General features: G+C 34.5%; 1 protein-coding gene across 51 annotated transcripts in view; it reads left to right on the plus strand.

The window, feature by feature from the left end:
* The window catches only part of dlg2 (discs, large homolog 2 (Drosophila)), a 426,869-nt gene that overhangs the window by 261,825 nt on the left and 139,123 nt on the right, over window positions 1-25,921 (plus strand). For all 51 annotated transcript variants that reach the window (XM_009305412.5, XM_073913862.1, XM_073913864.1 and 48 more), the window contains 2 exon segments: window positions 15,920-15,970; window positions 20,939-21,063. In XM_009305412.5, the coding sequence (XP_009303687.1) occupies window positions 15,920-15,970; window positions 20,939-21,063 (176 nt within the window).

Genomic DNA, 25,921 nt, shown 5'->3' on the forward strand with positions numbered 1-25,921 from the left:
AACTTTAAATCTTGCAGTACTACACCTATCCCCACAATACTCTTCGTCAAGCAAATAATGCCGAAAAAAACTGCAAAAATAGTGTTATCTGAACGGGGTTTAAGTGACCTGACACAACCGCGTAGAGAAAGAAATTAAGTGCTGCAGAAAAACCGACAGGAAAGACAGAATCAAGCTCATGATGCATATTCATGAGATAGATTTATCGTACACACACACATTCGCTCACCCAGCACAGTGTCATCTGTTCACTTTATTAAAAGAAACCTCAGTTGCTTTAGTGTGCAGATTCGCCTCAGGTTAATGCTGTGTGGGCTTTGTGCTGTTTATCAAGGAAGTGTCAAGGCTAGTTGCAAATCAAGCTTAAAAGACAAAGATTTTTCCTTGGTGTCATGAAAAAGGAATGTTTCCATCTGTTGATGCTTCTGAAAGATGTTACAAGCAGTAGACTTTAGTAGAATTCGTCATGCTTAATTTGATGTGCATAAAAGTTTTAGTAGTCTAATGCTTGATGTTAAAATAAAATGTAAAAAATAATTTATTCACATTAATCAACTTAATTTTGAAACGATCATTTGAGCAGAGGAATATACATTACCTACGATTCCGTACAGAAAATTCCTCCAATTAGAAAGGTGCAGCAAATAGCCTTTTTCATTTATTTCCTTCAAAACAAAGTCTGTGTTTAGTTGTTTTGGTTCATTGCTCATAAACAAGGCTAAAATGAAGCAGGAAAAAAATACATTTAACTAGTGCTGCTGAAAATGTTGACTGGCACTATTTCACAGTATTGAAAGTTAAATTGTTTTAAACTATACAACTATATCTTATAGTTTTATACTTACAGTATATCTTTATACTTATTATATTAGAATATTATTATACTTCTTCTTGATAATTTGAAAAAGTGGCAGAAGGTAGATTGTTCTGATAAATCATCTGTTGAACTGCATCCCAATCATCACAAATACTGCAGAAGACCTATTGAAACCTGCAAGTTTGGTGAAGAAAAAAATCATAATTTGGGGTTACATTCAGTATGGGAGCATGCAAGAGATCTTCAGAGTGGATGGCGACATCAACAGACTGAAGAACCAAGACATTTGGGCTGCCCATTACATTACAAACCATGGGAGAGGACCAATTTTTCAGCAGGATAGCACTTATTCTCATACTTCAGCCTCCACATCAAAGTTCCTAAAAGCAAACAAGGTCAAGGTGCTCCAGGATTGACCAGCCCAATCACCAGACATGAACATTACTGAGCATGTCTGGGGTAAGATGGAGGAGGCATTGAAGATGAATCCAAAGAATCTTGATGAACTCTGGGAGTCTTGCAAGAACGCTTTCTTTGTCATTCCAGATGACATTCCACATTCCAGATGACTGCAGATGTCACTGCAGAGATGTATGGATGCAGTCCTCCAAGCTCATGGGAGTCAGACACAATATTACTTCTTCCACTGCACCATGACTGTAAAGTTATAGTATTCTATACTGTAAATTATTTTTGTTAGGTGACAAGACTTTTGACTAAACAAAGTTAGACCTTACTGTCTTAACTGATTAATTAAAAATCAAGACATGATCATAATTTTTGTTTTGGGGTAAACTAAGCGTAATCTAAAGGCCATTCATATAAGCCACTTCTGATGCCTAATAATCAACTAGAAGTCAACGTATTATATAAAACTTGGATAGGCGAAAAGAGTTTTGTCAGGTAGTGTATGCTATCTTTACACTACTATATATTAACAATATAGACAAAAATGTACCCTAATAGTTTTGATATAGTATGTTGTTAGTATATTGTAATTAGAATGTTTAAAAATTGTAAATATTCAACAGGCACCACAAGTTCTAACTTACAATTGTGTAGTTTTAGAACTGGCAAGAATTCTGGTTAAGTACTATTAATTTTAAAAGCCTCGTCTTTGTAACTCTATAGGGAACAAAGCTAAGAGTAACACTTTAATGTTATGTCCATTTGAGTATTAGTAGACTGTCTGCTTAATATCTGTTGTTACTGCTCCTTCAACAGACATTTAACTGACTATAAGAAACTTTGCAAGTTCATGTCAACTTACACTTAAACCCTAACCCCAACCTAACAGTCTACTTATAATCTAATGAGAATTAGCTGGCATGTAGATGCAATGTAACTTAAATTCAACAAACGGAACATGAAAATAAAGTGTGACCAAGCTAAGTTTCAGAAGGACGAGCATGAAGCAAGGGGGCGACAGAATCAATAAAGGATTTGGGACCTAATGTAGCAAAATTACCACTTCTAGCTACTTTTAACAGTGCTTTTGTTTCCATTTGCTTGTCAGGAACAATAGTGGTTCGTTTGAAGTGCTAATTAGTCCACGTGGGTGTTTATTGAGGAAATCGCATCTTATTATGACATGGCTTGAGGGATATTCAAGCTAAATCACCTTGATGGGCGTAAAAATGTGCCATCCCACATCAGCCAAAACAGAAGAGGCAAAGTATTAGCTGGAAAATGTCCAGTCATAATGGACACGTGTGGACGAACGCACTGAGGCGAATCATACATTATGGCAAGCCCTTTTGACGCTCAATGTTCTCATGCTGCTAAAACCATTTTTTGTCAATACTATCTTATTCATTGAAAACTACTTAATCAATGTCTACCAATGGCTATGCTTGATGTACTATTGTTTGTGCACTTCATAACTAGTTCTGTTATATAAGTACTTCATTTAATACTAATACATTGTAAATTCAATGATAATAATAAGGTAAATAAATAATAAATACCCCTTAAACATATACAATACTTCTTTGTTATATACTAGTTGTTATTTTAATAATGACTACTAAATATTCTATAGTTACTACTAAAACATTAACATTTTTGCTATTGACTTTTAATGAGAAATCAAATATTTGATTTTGATAACTGCTCTGTTTTTGATATAATTTATTACATCTATTATATCATCTTGACAGCAGATATTCTAACAGTGATTAGTATCATTTTTGAATTCACTTGAAAGCATTCATTAACCTTTTTACAAATATGATTATAATACTCCAATGACCCTCCGGCATGAGTTTTATAATGTGATTGTTGTTTAGAACGCATCGCTTTAAAGTAATAAATTTAAATCCAGTAAATATATATATATATATATATATATATATATATATATATATATATATATATATATATATATATATATATATATATATATATATATATATATATATATATTGTATTTTGTTTGATTTTCATTTTTCTGAACATATTGACAAACTTATTGACAAAGTATCTGATATTGATGTAGTGAAGAGATTAAAGCTGCTGGATTTAAACATGTTAATTCATCAACTACTAAAATACATGAAAGTTAGTGCCCATTTAACTGAGAGGAATTCAGTAAACCTTCTAGGAACCTAATCAGTGTTTTTCTGATATGCGTAAAGCACAACATCCAATTAAGTTTAGAAATAATTAGTATTGCCTTCTGCATAGACATCAGTGTGTATTTTACTAACCAGAAATGTTTTGTTTTTTTAGTACTAACGTGTATTTAAATGTTTGAAACCTCAAATGAACTTAATTGTTTTGAAAACACTGATAAATTGGGATTTATTATAGGTGAAGTGCATCTTTCTCTACCTCAGCACAAGCTATTGCGGTAAAGCAGATTTGAATTTAACAGCTAATCAAGTGACAAACTGAACATTCTGTTACTTATTCATAGACACTAGTCATTTTTTTTACTAGAGAATAAGCACAAGTAGCTACTGAATAGGTACCAGTACTTAATATAAAACTCTAATAATTGAACGAAAATTAATAGTATGTATTTTAGATAAAATGTTAAAATGGCTTGCCATTCAGTATACGCGTTCATTCACGAGCTTGTTTGTTGCCACATTTGCAGTGACTCACCAGTTTAATGTGAGCTTTTACACCCCGGATGCTTCATATTGAACTTCCCTCCCACCGTCCTCAATGCAGCTGCTCTCTCTTTCTCACTCTCACTCACTCGCTCCCCAGCGACTCACATTTGCAACACCATGTGGCTCAGAATGCTAATGCCACTCAAGCCCTAGTAATTGGGTCATTTCTTCAGGGGGAAGATGGAAAGGCCATGTTTTTCCTGACCTCAAGAAAAAGTTAAGAAAAAAGTGACTTAAGTTGAGACACTAAAGTCAAAAACACTATTTCCATGCACCTGTCAATTTTTAGGCTTTTCAAAAAGTGCTTTTTTTACTCTAATGGAAAGAAACCTTCAAAGTAGATTTTAAGTGTTTTTTATCACTTTATCAATTTGTGTCTGTCGATTTAAATTAGGAGTATTTTTTTACTTGCACTTAGCCATATGTCTCGTTTTAGCAATACTTACACCAGACATCAACATTTTAATAAAAGCCAGATTTTATTGTAGTGTTACTGTATTGCCAAAAATTTGTTGCCTGATTATTTTAAACTTTTTTTTTTTTTGCAGCTGTTATTTGTGCAGTATTTTCTGGATTATGTGGTGATAAAAAGAAATCCATCAAATCTCTTTAGCAAAGTTTGGAAGAAAAAAAACATTACTTCATCCAATGATTTTTGTGCTAGAAATACATTCACTGGCCACTTTATTAGGTACACCTCTCCAGGTGCTTGTTATTGCAAATATCTAATCAGCCAATCACATGGCGGCAACGCAATGCATTTAGACATGTCAACATGGTTAAAATAATCAGCTGCAGTTCAAACCGAGCATCAGAATGGGGAAGAAATGTGATTTGGGTGACTTTCAGTGTTGTATGTTTGTTGGTGCCAAACCTGCTGATCTTAATATTTCAGAAACTGCTGATCTGCTCTAATTTTCACACACAACCATATATAGGGTTTACAGAGAATAGTCCTAAAAAAGAGAAAATATCAAGTGAGCAGCAGTTCTGTATGAGCAAATGCCTTGTTGATGCCAGAGGTTAAAGGAAAATGGCCAGACAAGTCCAACCTTGAGGCAGATGGGCTGCAGCAGCAGAAGACCACACAGAGTGCCACTCCTGTCAGCTAAAAACAGGAAATTGAGGCTACAATTTGAACAGGCTTACCAAAATTGGACAATAAAAGATTTTAACCAATAGGATGGGAGGGTCCAAATTTGGCATCAACAACATGAAAACATGGATCCATCCTGCCTTTGTATCATCGGTTCCGACTGGTGGTGGTGATGTAATTTTGTGGGGATATTTTCTTGCCACATTTTGGGCCCATTAGTACCAATTGAGCACCTTCACAGCATACCTGAGAATTGTGGCTGACCATGTCCATCCCTTCATAACCACAGTGTACCCATCTTCTGATGACTACTTCCAGCGCCATGTCATAAAGCGCAAATGATCTCAGAGACTGGTTTCTTGAACATGACAATGAGTTCACTGTACTCAAATAGCCTCCACACTCACCAGATCTCAATCCAATAGAGCACCTTTGGGATGTAGTGGAATGGGAGATTTGCATCATGGATGTGCAGCCAAAAAATCTGCAGCAACTGCATTATGCTATCATGCATGTCAATATGAACCAAAAACTCTGAGGAATATTTCCAGTTCTTTGTTGAATCTATGCCACAAAGAATTAAGTCAGTTCTGAAGGCAAAAGAGGGTCCAACCTGCTGCTAGCAAGTCGTACCTAATAAAGTGGCCAGTGAGTATATAAGAAAACTAGTCCATATTTGATTTGAATAAAAGCAAACCTCATTTGAATATTTCAGCATAGCATTTTAGAAAATGTGTAATACAGAAAAGTTTGCAATTCTGAATATAATCGATAAACTGGGGAAATATGGTAATAACTATTATACCTTTCACCCTGTTCTCTTGCAGTGTCTTGTGTCAAGTAAACTAATAAGCAGTCTTGTTGTGTTCTGATGAGCACCGTCGCAGTTAATGAACTCATTATCTCTGTCTTATTGGTTTCTTATTGGCTCATCCATCAATTATCACATCCGCCAGTTATCTCTCTGATTGTGTTTGTAGTCATATTCAGGCCTGTGAGCTTGGAGGGTTTTCTGAAGAGCTGTTGGTGAAACTGAGGAGAAGCGACTCTGCTTCTGCTGCTCTGATTAGTTAACGTCAACCACAAGCGCTTGTGTGCGCTGCCAAGAAATAACATTCTGCCTCTCACAGTGAACTATGTGACCACATCAGATGTTGTATTTGATTAGATTGTTTCAGTATAATAATTGTGAAGCTATTTCAGCAGTTGTGATTTGTGTCATCGGTAGGGCTAGAATCTGCTGACAGTTTTTTGCTGTTTCTGCGCAGACTTTTGGTAAAAATCTGCGGATTAATGCGGAATGATTTTGGGAGTATCAAAACTAAAACCTTAATATATGAAATAAAAAGTAACACCTTTTTAACTTGCATTTAATGTTTACAATGCAAATCCAATTAGATCCACTTTACTTGGTAAACAAAGCAAGTCTCTCATATAATAGATCTACTAAAAGACAGAAAATATTACTTTACAAACTATGTTGCAAATAAATCATATATTTTCATATTAGACAATAATGTTACAATTAAAATTAATTTGAAAACTGAATAAATATGAATATAAGCGCATTTACACAAGTAAACAAACAGAATCAGTGATGGGCAAAAAATCTGCGGAATTCTGTGCGCGCAGATTCCGTGTAGGCCTAATCATTGGAGATGTGAAATTTTTTTCTGTGGTCCTAGTGATAATATACAGTAGACAACATTTGAAGTGGATCAAATCCTTTAATCAAAGGTCCTAGCACTATTGAACAACACCAATTTTTGTCTTGGGGGGAAAAACTTTTTTGAACCACTTCAAGTGTTGACTACTATAATCTATATGGCCACTAATACAGAGTTTTGATTATGTCCATCAGTTTGTTTATTATATTGATTGCTTCAAATATTGTAATTTTATGTGTGTTGTTTACCAAATTTGTTATATATGTTTTATTCATATATACAGTAATAATAATAAGAAGAAGAATAATAATAAGAATAATAATAATAAGAAGAAGAAGAAGAAGAAGAAGAAGAAGAAGAATAATGAATAATTCCTTACATTTATATAGTGATTTTCTGGGCACTCAAAGCGCTTTACACATTGGGGGGAATCTCCTCATCCACCACCAGTGTGCAGCATGCACCTGGATGACATGACGGCAGCCATATCGCGCCAATCCGCTCACCACACAACAGCTGATTGGTGGAGAGGAGACAGAGGGATGAAGCCTATTATGATATGGGGAGGGTTAGGAGGCCATGATGGAAAGGGGCCAGTGGGCAAATTTAGAGTTGCAGGGGTAAAACCCTCTGCGGTTTTTTGAAGGACATCTTGGGATTTTTAACGATCACAGAGAGTCAGGAGCTTCGTTTAACATCTCATCCGAAAGACGCCACTGAATGAGCAGTATAGAGTCCCCGGCACTATACTGGGGCATTAGGACCTGCACAGAACGCAGACTGGCCGCCCTCTGCTGGCCTTACTAACATCACTTTCGTCAGCAACCTAGCTTTCCCATGTGGTCTCCCATCCAGGTACTGACCAGGCGAAGCCCTGCTTAGCTTCATTGGGTGACTATGTGAGAGTTGCAGAGCTAGCTGCTGGCAAAAGTAGTGATGTGAAAAAGTATTTGCCCCTTACTGATTTTTGAATTATTTATTTATTTATTTATTGCATCTTTATCACAATTTAATATATTCCAGATCGTCAAACTAATTTTAATATTAGTCTATGATAACACAAGTAAATCAAATGCAATTTTAAAATTAAGGTTTTTATTCCCTTTGTGAACATAACTCTGGTTTATCATACCCGAGTTCAATTTTCCAACCCCGTCCCTGATTACTGCCACACCTGTTTGCAATAAAGAAATCACTTAAATAGGATCGTCTGACAAAGTGAAGTAGACCAAAAGATCCTCAAAATCTAGACATTATGATGAGAATCAAAGAAACAAATGAGAAAGAAAATAATTGAAATCCACCAGTCTGGAAAATGCTAAAAGGTCATTTCTAAAGCTTTGGGACTTTAGCAAACCACAGTGAGTAGCATTATCTACAAATGGCAAAAACATGGAACAGTGGAGAACCTTCCCAGGAGTGGTTGTCCAACCAAAATACCCCAAGAGTGCTGTAACAACTCATACAAGAGGTCACGAATGACCCCACAACAATATCCAAAGAACTGCAGGCCTCACTTTCCTCAGTTAAGGTGAGTGTTTTTGACTCCACTATAAGAAAAGACTGAGCAAAAATGGTTTGCATGGCAGAGTTCCAAGATGAAAACTACTGCTGAACAAAAATAACATTATGGCTTGTCTCAGTTTTGCCACAAAACATCTTAATGAGCCCCAATACTTTTGGGAAAACACTATGTGGACTGACGAGACAATTTTGATGGTGTGTGTCCCATTACGTGTGGCGTTAAAATAACAGCACATTTCAGAAAAAGAACATACCAACAGTAAATATGGTTGTGGTAGTGTGATGGCCTGGGACTGTTTTTCTGCTTCAGGACCTGGAAGACTTGCTGTGATGAATGGAGCCATGAATTCTGCTGTACACCAAAATATCCTGAGGGAGAATGTCTGGCAATCTGTTAGTGACCTCAAGCTGAAGCAAGCTTGGGTTCTGCAGCAGGACAATGATCCAAGGCACATCAGCAAGTCCACTTCTGAATGGTTGAAGAAAAACAAATTGAAGGCTTTGGAGTGGCCTAGTCAAAGTCCTGACCTGAATTCAATTGAGATGCTGTGGCATGATCTTAAATAGGTGGTTAAAGCTTGAAAACTTTTCAGTGTGGCTGAATTACAGCAGTTCTGCAAAGAGGAGTGGGCCAAAATTCCTCCACAGTGCTGTAACAGACTCATTACAAGTTATCAAAACTGGAGGCATGCAACGTGTGATATTGGGTTTATACAATAGTTTTGCAGCATAATCGTCTATATTAAAAATAAAATTAAGCACGAAGGGTTTAAAAATCTTTTTGTATGAGGAACTACTTTCTTCTGCAATGGATTCAAATCAGCAAGCATTCGTTAAAAATTCTAACATCACTCTTGTACATCGTATTATTATGTTTTGAGTGGAGCTTGTGTCATTTTCGGTCAAAAATATCTTGCTTGTTGTATAGAGTCAGAATTAACCAGGGGTATGAATGATTTTAGGCTTGACTGTATAGTCAAGATAGAACCAAATCACTAAGTTAATTATTTATCTTGTAATTTAGTAAAGTGATAAATATGTCCCCAGTTCAAAATGTTCTATTATATCCTGGTGCCGACTCTGAACTAGATGACCGAATATGTTCCGAAATCCTCCTGCATGACCCGAAGCCCTTCAGCTAGAATTCAACAACTGAACTAATATGAGAAATGTAGCAGAGTGAGACTCTGCTTTTTGACATCTGCTTGGTCCTCATGTTGAAGAGCAGGTGTAGATGCTGTAAATGAAAGGTCATGTCGCTCTGAGGAAAGCAGTGAGACAGTATTCATCTATGTTTCTCTCTCTCTCTCTCTCTCTCTCTGTTTAACAGCTGAGGCAGAAACGAGCTTGTTCACTGGGTTTCAATTAGCCATGAATGACTGTTTCTCTTTCTCCAGCTGTCTGAAATACTCCGTTAGTAAGGGGGGGGTTGGAGTCAAAATGTGAAACATGCACACTCACTGTAAATGCCAAGGCTGCCTTATTATCCAGCACTTTTTAAAATGTCCTTGTTTGCAATCATCTCTCTGGACAGCACCTGTGAAATAATGTTGGCTGTCAGTAAATACTTTTATTTAGTAAAAACATTAACAAACTGAGTGTTGTAGTGAAATCAGCTCAATTTATAAACATTAATGATCAATAATAACAAGTTATCATTAATTATGAACATTCAGAATTACCTTATGACTAATAGGACGTATTAAAACCAAACTTTAACTCTTGGTTTGAAATTGCACCAAGCATACCAGATATCGTCCTGTGTGCTGGATCATGAGCTGTATAATTATGTATGAAGAAGAATGACATCAAGCATGACACTTTTAGAAATACATAAAACAGAATTTATGCGTTCTTAGTTTGGCTAATGTCTTGAAAAGAGCATATACAAGTGTACAAATTAAGAGAGAAATTAAGGAAGAGAATACATGGGTTATAAACACATTTCATGAATTTTGAGATTTCTGTGAGTCCATTTAAATAGTGTGTGTCTTTGGGTGTGGGGTCCAGGGTGGAGAGTGTTTTTCTTTGAAATGTCTTTGATGATGGGACTGGTTGATTCTGGCCAGCATTTTGGTAAATAAGATGTCACCGAGTGACTTCCACCAGTATAGTCACTGCACTAGGTGTCATAAACTCATGAAGAAGAACCCAGACCCTTTTAGGGGTAACAATGGAATTTCATATCCGGACTGTATGCTAAAGTGTACAGCAGTGGTTCCCAACCTTTTTTTTTTTTGTCCTAGACCCCCTTTTCCCTTGGAAAATATTGTAACGTCCACCTCCACATTTAATGATATTATTGTTCATATAAGTTTTCAGTAATGATGACAAAAAATGTTGTTTTCAAATAAACGGTATGATTATTACTATATCTAGATTTTTTAATGCACAAACAATAACCTAATGTAAAATATAAAAGCAAAACATTAGTAGGCCATTTGTAGCTGAAAACCGTAAGGCTTTAGCCTTTAAATTTGCCCTATTTGAAATACAGTAACAAAAAATAGCAGTATTCACACTGGTGTATAAAGGAAAAAATAATATAGTCTGTTACAATTTAATTAATTGTTTCGTAGGTTGCTAGGCAACCATCAATCGTTTTCCCAGAGGATGACAAGCTGCCACTTACTCTATCAGCTGTTACTTTGATACAAGTTTTATTTTTGGAGAAAGTTACAATGCACTGCAGTGTTTGGGACTTCTGTGTTTATCTGAGAAAACTAATCTTACCGAAATATGAATATTCCATACAAGCTAAAGTTGATCGTTAAATTCTTGTTACGTGACTCGCGGTGAGTGCACGCCGTGGAAACAACAAACTTGTTCAAACTCTAGAAAGGCTGATATGTGAATGACCCCTAAAAGGCCGCCGTCATTTGCCATCTCTATCAGCTGATCTTCTTGCACAAACATGCTGGATTCACCTGATTTGTTGACAACTGGGTTGCGAATCCATACCTTGGCAGTTTGCAGGGCCTTTACTGGGTCTTAGCAACGACACTTTCTAAAAACGCCTTTTACTTACTTATTTTGCTTCTTGTGAGTTAAATTTGGGCGAGTTGTAAGCAAGAGAGTATGGTCATTTTTCATAATAAAAGACTTTTTATTTTTAAATAAAAAATCAATCAGATGCAAATAATAAATAAAATGAAAATAGTTAATGATTTCTTGTGCAGCCTGGTACCAATTAATCCACGAATCGGTGGTTGAGGAATAATTTCCTTGCCAAAAATGTGTAAAAAATATCTATAGAATTATGCAGGATGGTTAACACATAAAATAAAAATAAAAACTTTTATTTTAGGTTTGCAATCAAAGTCCAGTTAGAACCAATTATTTGATAAATTAAGCTGCAGCAGGTCTCATATTATATATCCATTACAAATTTGCAAACTCTAAAAAATGTTTTCAGTTTTTATCATGTTTTTGACCAAAATCAGCATTTTACAAAGATGTTTAAATGATATCTGTCAACACTGGAGTCAAATAAATACATTAGACATGTATAAACATTTGAACAGTTGGACCAGCTGTTATGTATTAATCAACGTAATATGATTTATTGTGTATATTGAAGACTCTTGTGATTATGCTACTAGAAGAGTTAAGCAGTTTGATGGCGTGATTTTAGACAATTGTTATTCACCTTCTGATTGGTGGAAGGAGGGGCATGTTTGCATGTGCTGAAATCATGACCATGAGAGCCTCCATGCTGGTTTTGAAAAGCTCTTTAACACGTATTAGAGCGCCATGCGGCCGTTAATTTAGCTTCACGTATTAAAGAATAATTAAGATGAACATCTCTAATCAAGCACAAAGATGACCCTCACTCCAATTCGAACTTGAAATTGGATTGGTTGCCTTTGAATGTCATTTCTGGCTATGAACTCATGCTTAAAGGGTTGCTTGATACAGCATGTCTGCCCCAGAGGCCTGTCCCATTGTACGCGCAGGTAAATGATTATGGATTTCAGTGTCCAGACTCAGATTTAGACAATTACAGCTGACGCGGTGAGCTGAATAAATATGAGGCTCAATTTTGAAAATGTCCATTCCTGTCTCTTTCAAGGAAAATAAGCTGAATGGTGGTGTTTTTGAGAGGTTTTTTGACTTATTCTTTCTGGAAACACTCAAAATGCATTAATCACAGGTGTTAATATAAAAAATGTAATCATCACATACAGTATGACTCATGTTATTTCAACTTAATTTAGGCAAATGGAATCCCAGAGCCGTTTTAAATAGAGATCAAATAGCATTTCTTTCAATTTATCTAGTTTAACATCTACACAAATGACTCTTTTAAGACAATTAATTGTAATCATTCATTTGGATGACCAGATGTTTCAGTTCATAACTACTTTGATATTTATAGTTTTTAGGAGTGGGAAAGTAAAATCAAACTGATCTCAGAACTGGCAGTTCACTGAGTTCTCATTGAGTGAACCAAAACTCAAAATCTTAATTGAAACTCATCAGAATCTCCAAAATAGGTGAAGATTAAAACCTTACGAGTCTGTGTCTTTACATAAAACACCTCATCATTTACCCCTCTAAATCCTATCCCACGCAAAGCATCACAGGAATTAACCATCGACTAGACAGTGGTTGTGTCCGATATCGGCTACTACTCAGTAGGTACTGCATTTGAATTTACTACTCGGCCGTTATAGAGTATGAATTTGAGCAGTATGAATGGAACTCGGACATACTTCATCTCCATTTTGTCATCATCGCTTGACCTTCCCGTGACAATTACGTTGCTTCACTCCCATTCATAAATTCTCTTGCGTGCATCATGGGATAGCATAGCATCCATGCGATGTGCACTTTAGAATCTCGCTGGAAGTAGTAGGTCATCCAGGTACTTCTCGTATACGGATTTTCAAATTTTATGAATTTGAATACTCACCCTCTATTTTGTTTTTAGCATACTATATAACATGGATGTATGTGTTTTCAGACACAGCTAGCAGCACAAAATTATTGCATAACTTTACTGCAAACAAATTTAAGTGGGTTGAACATAAACTGTCAAAACTTTTCAAGATATGTGTTGTTTTAGCACATATTAAGCAAATGTTTTTACCAAGCAGCATTTTTGTTTTCATTTAGAATGTAATATATGAAGATTTCAACAGCAAAAACCTTTAAGTGCTGTCTGAAATTTTCCTTTAAATTTGTGTTTTTCTCAGCCTCCTATGTTTATGTTCCGGTATTTCATTTTGAATGCAATGAAAATAACCTATTCTTTGCACTAAGGCCAAGTTCAGATTGGATGATTTTAGCCTCGATTTTGACTCGCTGACAGGTTTTGAGAAATCGCAAGCAAATCAGTGCGCGTTTACGTACGAGTAACAATTACACAGTATGAACTATCAAAGACACGATCTGAGAGAATCGCAGATGAGTCGCCAAAGCCTGTGAGATATTTGGTGTGCTAAATATCTGGAGCTGTCGACAATTCAAATCACACAGCGTGAAATGTGTTCTGATTGAAAATAACATCAGCGATCACCTACAGCCAATGAGAAAGCAGCATTCACTACTATGGGTATCTGCAGGCCAGCGGTATGTTAGGGGAGTTAAAAGGTTTTTTTTTTTGTCTATTTCAGGGGTCACCAATCTCGGTCCTGGAGGGCCGGTGTCCCTGCAGGGTTTAGCTCCAACTTGCCTCAACACACCTGCCTAGATGTTTCAAGTATACCTAGTAAGACCTTGATTAGCTTGTTCAAGTGTGTTTGATTAGGGTTGGAGCTTAAATCTGCTGGACACCGGCCCTCCAGGAACAAGTTTGGTGACCACTGGTTTATTTGGACCCATGGAATGGAGTAAAAACTACTGTAAATTTGGCAGCAACACATGTCTCTTTTACATATCATTTGATCAATACCACAACCGAGTTGAAAAGGAAAAAAATTGAGGAGAAATTGCTAATTCTCTTCAAAAGCCAGGGAAACAAAAAGGCTTCATTTTCGTTATGTTGTTAATAAGACTACGTGATCTTGCAGTGTTTCCATGTTACTTCTTGCATGCGCTTGTTTTAAGGCATGGTTTGCAGACCGAGACAAAGTTGTCGACGATTCTTCCTATTGTAAAGTCATGCAAATTGAAACCCCCTTTGCCGAATTATTTTGCAGTGTAAACACAGCAGTGACGGAACACTACCCCAGTTAGTCACGCAGTGTGAAAACATCTGTGACGCCACTACTTTGAGAACCGTGCAGTCTGAACACGGCATAAGAGTAAAATCACTGAAACTACACTGCGATGTTGTGAACCCCCCCATATATATATATATATATATATATATATATATATATATATATATATATATATATATATATATATATATATATATATATATATATATATATATATATTCAGTGTCCATAAAATTCCAAAATAATTTACAAAAATATATATACAAAAATACTAAGTATCAAATCAACCAATCAAAAAAAGTTGAATATATACAACACAAAAACAAATCAAAGATAAAAAGTTAAACGTACAAGTATCCACTCACTGAGAAAATTGCTCACGGCTCTGCCACAGCACGCTTGCTCACCAGGTAAACTGACCCCGAGCTGGAGTCTGGCATTCCTCTTTATATGCCAGACTCCGTCCATCGATTGGCACAAGCCATTCAGGTATGTCTACACTGCAAAAAAAAAAAATGTTTTCTTACTTTTTAATCTTGTTTAGTCCAAATTTCTAAACATTCTTAAATCAAGAAACATAATGTCTTGTTTTAAGAAACAATATGCCAAAATTAAGTGACTTTTTCCTTAAAACAAGCTAAATAATCTGCCAATTAGGTAAGCAAAATAATCTTATGTCAAAAGGAAAAACAAGATTATTTTGCTTACCCCATTGGCAGATTATTTTGTTGGTTTTAAAGACAAACTCTTTTCATTTTGGCATATTATTTCTTAAAGCAAGACATTGTGCTTTGCTTGTCACGAAAATTCGGAATTTTTAGATATTTAGACTAGAAAACAGACAAAATATCTAAGTAAGAAAAGCATTTTTTGCAGTGTATAAAACATACTTCTCTTAAAACTTGCCTTAAATGGCATTTCTTTAAACAACAGACTGAGAAAAATGCACATTGTAGAGGACAATTTCAGATGGTAAGGATTGCAAAGAGGCTTTTGCATGTAAACTCTTCATATGCTCAGCAATATAGTGTTTAATTTAGTTCTTTAGCAAGCAAATGTGTTGTTGCAACTGCTATGAACCTCTTTCAACATATTTATTTTCTGCTGCTGGTTGAGGATATCAATAGTTAGGTTTCTAATCAAAGATGCAAATTATACTTGTGCTCAAAACTGGAATATCGCATGAAATGTTTGCAAATAATGCAGCATTTCCATCCAATGAGTCAAAGAGAACAAAATCGCAAAACAAAGTCCTTTCCTGATAATACCATAAAAAAGGTATCTGTTGAAATCACTTACATTTTTCTGAGTGTACTCAGTTCACATTTTTCAAATTTACATGCACCTTGCCATTTCCATCGAAAAATTTTTATATGGTATTCCAAAATGTGCATAAATTAAGTGGATGGAAAGATAGCTACTGTGGCACAGTTGTATATTTCATGTGATGGTTTAATGATTAACACCCTCTTTGAATTGCATATCCAAACAGATCTAATGGGATTTTCTTTTTTCCCTCTCTCCAATAGGTAAATGGAACAGAAATTGAATATGAATTTGAAGAGATTACATTAGAGCGGGTAAGTGTGTCTCTCTCTTTCACATAGCATGCATCCATATATTTGCTGTATCCGTAGGCACATATTAAGCACATGTCATATTTTCTGCTCGTGTGGACTCTTCCGCCTGGTAATCCAATCATTCATGGCTTAGCCTGTGAGCATGATCTTCAAATGTAAGCATCAAACATGACACGTCACAAAACAAACTTGGCCTTTAAATGTGAGATGATTGGATTGAATACATTTTTTGATTCGACTAGTCATTGTGTTCGGAGATATCTAGGAAAGGGAATTTGCCTGATCAAAAATTTAGTAAAATGTCTTGTGTCAAAGCCAAATTTGACACTTCATATTACTATATCTAAATTACTATATTATTATTAATATTTAGTATTTGCATGTGTTTTTCATTATATTTATTCATTTGATGGCATTTAAACTGGCACTAATCCCAATTTATGTTTGGAAAATTTATTTTGCAATACATGTAGTACTGTTTTTAAAAAAAATATGAATCATCTGTTTATAATGATCAATCATCACGTTGATATTAAGACGAAATCACAAGAAAAAGATCAGTTGAAATAATACAAAATATTTCTTGAGTACAAAATCAGCTTTTTTTACACTGGTTTTTGAACAATCATGTCTCAATGAAAATTAGAGAAGTAAGAATGCTGTATTCAGTTTTGTGGTTACTGGAATAAATTGCATTTTTTAAATATATTAAAACAAACAAGCAGCTATTTAATCTTAATGTAATTAAGATATTTCACAATTCAACTTATTATATAGAAATATATTAAATGACACACTCGATTTTTACTTCAGTGTAATTGTTTTAGGTCTAATCAATGAACTTTATTATAATATATGCTTAAGCATTTTATATTAATTATTGCTATGCATTATTTTGGTTTTACCTTAAAAAAGAATGATCAATTTTAGCAGAAACTGAATTTAACCGAAGAAAATTAACTACTGATCCTAATCTAAAATATGTCAATATTTGCATCTTAAATTTGCATGTTAATGCTTTCTTATTTATACAGTCAAGCCCAACATTTTTTTCATACAAAATTCTGGCTCAAATATACTTTTGTTCAACCAGCAAGTTTTGTTTTAAAACTTTTGTTTTAGTTTTTTTTTTTTTTTTTGGGGGCCAGAAATGACACAGGCTTCTCCCAAAATATAAAAAGAGGCATCATTGTGGCAAAAGGGTATTTCTCAGCTTTTTTTATATACATTTAAACAAAAACTTTAAGGCAGAATTTACCAGGGGTATGAATAAGTTTGGGCTTGACTGTACAGTATCACTGAAAAAAGTGTTGCATGCAGAACTGTTGCAAACAATTTATTTGTGTTGAATTTAAACAAACAAATTAAGTTTAATAATGTTCAACTTAATTTGTTTGTTTAAACTTTGCCCAAATAAATTGTTTACAACCACTTAACGTAAAAAAAAAAAATCAGTAAATCCAAGGAATCATCTTTGAATAATTTTTTTTCAGTGTACTATATATATATATATATATATATATATATATATATATATATATATATATATATATATATATATATATATATATACACACACACACAAACACTGGGGGAAATAAGTATTCAACACGAAAATATATTGTAAATTCGAAATATATTCTAAAGGTGCTGAAATTTGAAAGTTGATGTTGATAAAAGATCCAAATATGAAAAAAAAACAGATCAAATTAGTTTACAAATTAAGTTATGTGTAATAAAATGAAATGACACAGAAAAAAGTATTGAACAGATGAAGAAAGGGAGGTGTAGAATGGCAGTGAAAGCCCAGACAGCAGCTGAAATCTTAGTTATTTGGCAAACCCCTTGCCCTTCAAAATGAGTATTAGATTTTTAGTCCAAGATCTACATTAGCAGGATGATGAAGATGAAGTCAGGGTGGGCATTTTAGCAAGACAATGATCCAAAACACAACCAAGGAAACTCTCAAATGCTTTCAGAAAAAGACAATCAAGCTTTAGAATGGCCCAACCTATCACCTGACTTGAATCCAATAATAAAAACAAAGTAAAGATCAGTTTGGATAGACAAAACCCTCAGAATTGTATTACCATCAACACCAATGCATGTCAACATTCGAAACCATGCCCTGTATATTTTGTCATCTGGAGCTTCAAATGTTCACTCTCAATAAAACCGAATAGATTCTGATTTTCTGTTAGCGTCTTCATCAGTTAAGAATAACGGAAAGTGTTACTGAAGCTTTAATTTAGAATGTGGAAATCACAGGACCCTCTTAATTGGGCCACTGGATGGGCTTTATTTGCAAGTGAAAGCCTGGGGTGCACAGTAGAGGCAGTGTGAGTGAAACGGAGAGAATTAGATGGCTGCGGATGACATTCTGGCAGCTGCAATCGGATCCACATGACTAGACACAGAGCACGGACAATAGCAAAGGTCAACTAGACCAGAGGGAGTGCAGATTTGTCCGACCCTGGAGAATAAGAGCTGAGGGTATATGTTCTGTGCTTTCTGCAGAATCCACTAAGATTACAAGCTCCAAAATTGGATACAAACCGAGATGATAACTCTGCTGCAAGAGCCCAGTCTCTTATTGTCACTCATACACAGTTGAAGTCAGAATTATTAACCTCCCTGTATATTTTTCCACAATTTCTGTTTTACATAAAGAAGATTTTTTTAACACATTTCTAAAAGTAATAGTTTTAATAACTCATTTCTAATAAATTATATATTTTTCTGATTTATCTTTGCCATGATGACAGTAAATAATATTTTGCTAGATAGTTTTCAAGATGCTAGTGTTCAGCTTAAAGTGCTATTTAAAGGCTTAACTAGGTTAGTTAGATTAACCAGGCAAGTTAGGGTAATTAGGCAAGTCATTGTATAGTAGGGATGCAGCGATTATAGATTTTGGTTGTACAATTATAGTCTGAGGAATAATCATCGTTTCACAGTTATCACAATTATTATGCATTCATTAACTTCAAAACACTACTAGTTTAGGAAATCTTGCGCTGCAAAAAACAAAAAGTCAAGTGAACTTAAACCGTTTGATAAAGTTGACTTTTGAGTTTACAGTACATGAAAACTTATATTTTAAAGTGTTGTTTATAGCTGCTCAGTAACCAAATAATACAGCTCAAAATAATAATAAAAAACAAACAATAGTCAATAGTCCATTTCTCTTTGGACTTAAGTGTGAAAAATGTTGTTGACATTTAAACATACAGTAAGTAATAGGTTTACAATGAAAATAGATGACAAAACAATGAATAAATAAAAATAAGACTAAATAAATAAAAAAATATATTCGTCTAATGTAAATTTAGTTTTGAACGATTGTTCATCTTTATTTTCTATATTGTATAAAATTATTGTACTTTATACTTTTATAATTATTATTGATTATTAAAATGATAGCTTACTGATTGTTATATTCAGCAAAAAAGACGGCAATTTCATATTTTACCATGTATTTCCTCTGATAATATTGTGTTCATAGCTTGACATTAACAGGGTTCATACGGTCATGGAAAACATGGAAAAGTCATGGAATTTTGACAACGCATTTTCCAGGCCTGGAAAAGTTTTGGAAAAACAGAAAAACTCACAAAGTTTTGGATAAGTCATGGAAATTAGTTTACCAAATATATGTGTACTTGAATTAGGGCTGCACACATTTGGACAAATCTGGCATTATGATATTTTGTATTTCTGTCATATATATATTTCTGTCATATATATATAGTCACTGGCATTTTTATTTTGGGGGTCACGGGCTAAAAAGTTTGGGAACCCCTGCTATAGACAATTGAAATAATAATAATAATTGCTTAAGAGGACCAATAATATTGACAATAATTACATTTTTAAACTGTTGGTATTGTAACCGAAATAAAACAAATCAGACTTTCTCCAGAAGAAAAAAAAATATTATAGGAAGAACTGTAAAATATTCCTTTCTCTGTTAATCATCGTTTGGGAAATATTTAAAAAATAAAGAAAAAAAATATCAGGGGCAAATAATTGTGACTTCAACTGTATATCTTTCTCTCTATTGAAAACCATTGCTGGTATTGCATATTGTAGCACTGTGCATGTACATATGGTTGATCTGACTTCTTAAAATAGCAAGATCTCTTATCAACAACAATTATTTTTCTTTAGAATGCATTTAGTTTAAAGCTTAAAGGTCTGTGTATTATACAGAGGAAGCACCTTGGAGAGTTTAGTCATAAACACGTCACTTCAAAATATTAGCCTGTTACTCTGTTTATGTCTTTTAGATGGTAAATGTGGCTGTAGCTCACACTTTTTTTGATTTGTTGGTTTGCACTGCTCAGATGCACAAGCCGTGCCAAAGTGTAAACACTGATGAGTCATAAGTAAAAAGTGCCTCTCCGACAAATATACTGTTACGCTTCTGTTTTTTGGCTCAGTTTTATTTTTGTGTGTGTGGTTGTGCTACTTAGGTCTTTTGTACGAGGCAAATTACTATTAAATCAATCACTATTAAAAGATTTACTTTTTTAATTTATTTTCAGATAGCGTACAAGGAATCATTTCTTATTTGTTTTAATAATTGTAGGCTGTGAATTCAGAAGTGTAACACTCAGATAGGGGTGGGCTGCTTGAACAAAATTCTATTTCACGGTATGAGTAATTTTATTTCACGTTAATATGTTTTACGATATAGTCATTTAAATAGGTAGTTATTCCAGGAAATCAACAAAAAGGTTATGATAAATATTCATCAATATTTTTTCAAAATGTTTTATTGTTTTTAGCTTGTTAATTTACAGTAAATGAGAAATATATGATGTTTGCTGATGTATTAACTTCTATTTGGCTAGATCTACAGTATGCAGCTTTTCTTTTGTGGTTCTAATGTTTAGACTTTTTTTAACTGAAGAAAAAATAATCTCCTCCTGTAATACATTCCTATCTATATCCATATCTCCTCAGGGTAACTCAGGGTTGGGGTTTAGTATAGCAGGCGGCACAGATAACCCTCACATTGGCGATGATCCCGGAATCTTCATCACAAAAATCATTCCTGGGGGAGCAGCGGCTGAAGACGGCAGACTCAGGTGGGACAGTGTTCAATAACAATGTATTACTATTCAGCTATAAGCAGCTCTGTAGAATATACAAGGTAAACGTTTCTAAATTGGTATCTAACCTTTTACATCTGCAGAACTTTGTCCATTGTGTCAGAGTTTCTTCATAGTACAAAATATACTTTAAAGTATGAAAAATGACAAGTACCATGTCATGGTCTTGGAGCATTCAAACCTCAACAAAAATCACTTTTGGAGCCTTCATTTCTGAGTTTATGGAAGTAAAACAGTGGCCTCAGAGTTGTCTGGTCTAAATTTATCTCCACTCCTCAAGTAATTGTCAGCGTTTGATGTCGATTTGAAATATTGTAATGTATTAATGAGGGGTCAAGCAGAACAGCTGTAGAAGCTTGTTCTTGTTAGCTGAAATTTGCACTCATGTACATGATAACTTTTTACAGTTATAATACATTTTTAACAAACATTTATTTTCAATGTAATTTTATTAATACTGTAAAAAAAATTAGATGTTAGTATTAGTATGTTAGTCTTATAGAATATCTATGAGTTATAAGCAAGTTTGCATTAAAAAATTTCAACTTTCAAAGCTTGCAGATTACTTTGATGGACCAACTAATTCTGACTTGTCCTTTAAAGCTGCTAAAATCAGTAATTTATTCACATGTCATGGTCTTGGAGCATTCAAAACTTACCAAAAATCACTTTTGAAGTCTTCGTTTCTGAGTTTATGCAAGGAAACATGTCGATTTGAAATATTCTAATGCATTAATGAGTGGTCAAAGGACATAGTTATTGAAGCTTGTTCCTGCCAGCTTGTTAGATGAAATTTGCACTCATGTTTATGATAACGTTCTACAGTTATAATAAGTTTTTAACAAACATTTATTTTCAATGTAATTTTATTAGTACTGTAAAAATGTTTAGATGTTAGTATCAGTATGTTATTCTAATAGAATATCTACAGTATAAGCTATAACCAAGTTTGCATTAAGAAGAAATAAATATTCCAAGCTTGCAGATTACTTTGATCAACAAATTCTGACGTGTCCTTTAAAGCTGCTAAAGTCATTTATTCACATGTCATGTTCAAAAGAAAAGAGCCAAATTACTACACTGTATATATATTTGTAATTACAAAAAAATTAAGTCAGGATTTCAAGATATTAACTAAGAATTAAAGCTCAATAATTCAGAGTTTTGAAACATTGGCTTAGAATGAAATAAGAGTCAGAATATTAAATTAAAAGGTCACACTTACCTTTTTTATTTCTACATTTTTAAAACCTTAAATTTTCTTGAATAACTCTTTCTTAAGATAAATCCAGTAGATCATTAGGTAATTTACTTTGTTGAGAAATAATGCTCATTGCTCTTGCTTCTTGGAGCAATTCCTTTCCCTCTTCTTCTCTCTCTTGCTCTTTCCTTTCCCTCTCCCTGCTGTAAATGATTGAAATGGGGCTGTTTATCACAGCCCTAATGTCTCTCTGGAGAGCTGAAGTACCTGAAGTTTTCTGCTGACTGCCACACACTCTGACCGCGAGGTGCTTTAAAAAATTTACCATCTGCAAGGTCTGAGGTGAAGTGTGTGGATATAACGAATAGACCTGACCAAATCACTCTGGGATTATGTCAATCTTCTAGGGAAAAAACAAACAAATATGCATTATACATTTTATGTAAAAACTTCTTCCACTCTTGAACTTAGCCCATTGAAGTTGTGAAATTCGGCACAGAGGACAGTCTGACTATTAACCATAAGAGATTTTTAGTATCCTGGGTTACCACGGGTCATGCGATTTCTGGAATGTCATGGCATCTCTCCCGTATTTTAGAATTCTAGGCCGCTATTATTCCGTTCAGCTATTTTTTGTATTTCTTCCATATTTTTAATCTTTCTAAGAAGGGTGGCAATAAACATCAAAGAGCCGATACTCCCTATATGCTTCCCATACCGCCGAACCATCAGGGGACGCCCCTTGCACTTAAATGTGAATCGGTTCTGTAGTTTCATTGATTTAGGTAATAAAACACTTTAAAATAAATAGGCACCATTGCTCTCCTATGCCATCACCAAAACAGTCAGTTCATGTAGCGGTGCATGTTCATTTTTGATGTCTTAAGGGGGTCTCACCTAGGTTATAATATTTTTGGATTTTTTATTAGCTTTAGGATATTTGGATATTTGTTAGGTGTAAGATTCAAAATCATCACAATAAATACTGTATAATAAAAACTCCACCACTACCCTCTACCTATCCTCGAATTCAAACACAACAGCCCACCAGATAGCAGCCTTAAGTAAAAAGGCTGCTTCTGAGGTTAAATGCACAGTAGTGATGGAGAGTTCAGATCTTTAGCGGGAACCGGATCTTTTGTGACAATCCTCTCATGTTTGCACTCAACACACCAAAAATATGTAATCAGCAGTTATAATTTCAGTCAGTTTAAACATCACCATGATCTGAAAAGTTTCTTACAACTACATTTGACAACTCTTGATCTTGAAAGATCTGGCCTGTGGCATCAGGACTACAGACTCTAAGGTATTGTACAGTCAAACACCAGGCATCGTGAAGTAAATAGGTTTACTTCTAAAAGGCTTATAGTATGTATTAAATGCATTTACAAAGACAAACATTTTTGCTATAATTGTAGTTAAAGTTAGTTTTTATGCACACAATACAGTTTAGTTAGTTCTTTTTTTAACTCACTGTTTTGAAATATCAGTTAACAAAAAATTATTTTTAATTGTAGTTTTTGTTTTTTCGTTCGTTTTCGTTTACTATAATAACCTTGGGCCTCACACCAGTCTGCGCTGCACCATTTCTTTAACAAACTGAAAACAATCATGTATGCACTCCGGTAGTGCCATTCAAGTTGCCATGCAATTCAGGATGTTGTTTAAATTCCTGCCTTCCCACAGAACTCCATCTCCATAGTTTTACATTAAACAACATTGTATTGGCATGTAGAATGTGGAATCCAAGAAAAAGCTTGGGTTTGTTTACAATCAGAATACTTCAAATGCTATTAAAATAAATTGTTTTTACCAAAACCGCATGATATGATTTTGCCAACAATCATTTTTCACCTCTACACTCTGGTTGTACATCAGCAATTATCTCGTTAGTTTCTATTTTAGGAAAGAATGTTAATATAAATGTGATTATTCAATAATATGACAAAACTGAATTAAGTCTTCAGAGTTATAAAAGAGCATTCTTTGACCAATTAGACGTTCCTCCTCGTTTTGAGAGTTTAATTGTTATCCGTAAGCTGTAGTGTTTCTATTCCTGGCTGGGTGTGTTTGAGATTCACGTCAGGGCCGATCAGGAGTTGATTGAGAGGGTTGTTTTATTAGAGCGAAACCTAATTAGATTGTGCTGGAGATCTGCAGATCTCCCAGTGTTTTGTATGCATGTGTGTGTCGTTGTGAGCAGCAGCTGCGTTCGACAGCCCTGTCTGAGCCTTTCACCCTGCTCTGCTCCATGACTTGGCTGTTTTCTTTTATTCTTCCTCTCTCAATCAGGTCTGTCAGGGCTTTGAGCATCAGCAGTCCTCCTTCTCTCCAGGCACTTTAGCGGTTCAGTATTCTGCTTTAGACCCTCAACCATATTTCCCCTTTGGTTCTCTTTCATTCTCCATCTCTGTCCAGCCCATAGTCTGCATTCTTTCTTTTAAAAGAGTACGACATTTTGAACGTTTTCCAATAAGCTGTGATAGATTTATGGTGAGTTGGAGCTGAACACCATTTAGAGAATCAATTACATTGTGTAGGTTTTTTTTTTTTTTCATTTTGGTAGCCTTGTTTGACATTGGGAGTGCTGAAAGCGGAACTAGCTTTGGATAAATCATGTCAGGTTTAAGGATTCAAGGAGTAAAGTAAAAGGAAGTTGCATCAAAGATTATGAGTTGGAAAAAAGAATACATGTATAGTCAGGCTTTATACATGCAGTCCCTGAAAAAAATTTGCAGATTTACTCAGGAAAAAATGCAAATAACTGATTTGGTGGCAAGTTTTTGCAAAATGAGTGTTCGTTCATTTTTTTGCTGTGATAATACAGCTGGCAATTAGATTTTTTTAACCAAAGTTTTAACCAAACATTTTGTGCAATTAGGGTTGCATTTATTTCCATAATAACCCTTGCCGCCAAAATAAATTAACAAACAAGTTAAATTCAAATAAAATTACACAAGGAAAAACCTTTCAGTATTGAACTGACCTTATTCTGCGATGCGGAAGTGGACTCATTTTTGCCTAGATGACTCCAGATGACTCCAGATGACTTCAAATGACTAGAAATAATAAACGGCAGAAAACAGTCAAGCTACTTGCTCTACAAACAAAGTGTGTTCATGGCTATACAGACAAAGCAGAATTATATGATAAGAAAATATCAGTTTGCAGCATCAAGCAGAAAAACGAGCTGTTTTTAACATCTAAAAATGAATGGAAGTGAATGGGACCGAAAGTTTCAAGCCAAAAAGATTCAAAAGGTCGCTCGTATGTGGAGAATAAGATCAATACATTTGCAGTTAGACATATCAATTGTAAAAAATAATTCAAATAAAGTAATACCTTCAATTAATTAATACGAATCAATGATCTGACATAGCGGTCTTCTACATATGTTTGGAGTCAAACAATATTAGTGATCACATTTAAACCTGTTTACATAAATGACTTTTGTACTATTGCATCATTTATTATTATTTTATATAGGCTTTAATTTACTACAAGTTATTAGTTCACATAGTAAATCTGCTATGTGCTTTTGTCATTTTTAATAGTTTGTGTGTGTGTGTGGGGGGGGGGGGGTTGTCAGTGTGGCTGTTATTGTTATATTTAATGGAATTCTATTTAGTT

The sequence above is a fragment of the Danio rerio genome, chromosome 10 (assembly GCF_049306965.1).
Source record: "Danio rerio strain Tuebingen ecotype United States chromosome 10, GRCz12tu, whole genome shotgun sequence".
In the NCBI taxonomy this organism is placed as follows: domain Eukaryota; kingdom Metazoa; phylum Chordata; class Actinopteri; order Cypriniformes; family Danionidae; genus Danio; species Danio rerio.